The sequence below is a fragment of the Notothenia coriiceps genome, unplaced genomic scaffold (assembly GCF_000735185.1).
Source record: "Notothenia coriiceps isolate Sejong01 unplaced genomic scaffold, NC01 NC01_scaffold00022533, whole genome shotgun sequence".
Lineage (NCBI taxonomy): Eukaryota > Metazoa > Chordata > Actinopteri > Perciformes > Nototheniidae > Notothenia > Notothenia coriiceps.
In genome coordinates this window covers 1-1,110 of record NW_011355234.1, presented here as the reverse complement: position 1 = coordinate 1,110, position 1,110 = coordinate 1, and the positions used below count along the sequence as shown (strand labels likewise).

At 38.4% G+C, this 1,110-nt stretch overlaps 1 protein-coding gene across 1 annotated transcript; it reads right to left on the bottom strand.

Moving 5' to 3' along the window:
* Positions 1-569: 569 nt before the first annotated feature.
* On the bottom strand, positions 570-1,033 carry LOC104954011 (endophilin-A2-like; the record flags this gene model as incomplete). Its single annotated transcript, XM_010781057.1, has 2 exons — positions 570-767; positions 863-1,033. Coding segments are annotated over 2 exons (369 nt in total), but the record flags the coding sequence as incomplete, so codon positions are not given.
* Positions 1,034-1,110: the final 77 nt, after the last annotated feature.

Here is a 1,110-nt window from a genome sequence, read left to right as displayed (position 1 = left end):
GATTATGGTGACTAACGAATGTTCGAATAATCGCTGGCACCCCTAGTATTGACTAACAGTAAAAGTGAGACTCATTGATAGCTAAACAATAAAGCTACAGATTAGATGTTTCAACGGTTTCTCTGAAGAGTGGAAATGTTTTTTTCTCACAGTGTTCAAAGTGGGTTAAATGTACCAAATGCTGTGTTAAGTATGACTGGCTTTCACCCATCAGAAGTTATGTTCTTATCTGAGGAAAGGGCTAACACAATAACCCCTCGTTGTACTTTATACTTTTTTACATTGGCTTTTATTTCTATTTGAAATGTGTGTGATGCGCTCTGTTATTATGCTTGTTCCTTTCAGGACTCCACGTGGTCTGTGTTTTGTTTTTATGTTGACCTTAAATGTATGCCTCATGTGATTATTGTATTCATGTTTCTGTGGACTTAATATGAACTTTTTTCACTTGTGAAGCACTTTGTGAAATCTATTTATGTGAAAGGTGGTATAATAAATAAACGTATTATTATTTAACGATGGATTGCATAGAGGAAGAATCAAGTTTAAAATAATGATTCAGGAAAGACTCAACACAACAAACTAAACGGTATTAAATCAGTCCTCACGTCAGTCTCCAGCAGGTTGTACATGCTCGTCTCAGCCACTTCCTTTGACTCGTGAAACTTCTCTAAGGACTGCCGCAACTCCTCGTCTGGAATCTTGCCCTGACGTTTTTTCTTGTAATCGTAGTCCAAGCGGCGTCCTTCCAGCTTCTTCAGGTGATGCTGACATGGTAAGAGGAGGAGGCAGAAAATTCATCACTATCTTGCCATTAAATTCAATCTGACAATATGAAGAATGTATGTTGTTATTATTATACCTGTATCTCTCTGAGGTCTTTGTCACAGAGCCCTTGCAACGGGTCAATGAAGTTCTGTTTGACATCGATATCTAGGGAGTCTTTCACTTCTGCCATTCTCTTCATGGATTCTCCAACATCTACTAGTGCTCCGCCTGAGCCACACACAGAGATTACTAGCTCAGTGACATACTACATTTATATTAGACTACCACAGAATCAAATCACCATCAGACCACACATAAAGTTACAGATAGCATCCAACAAAA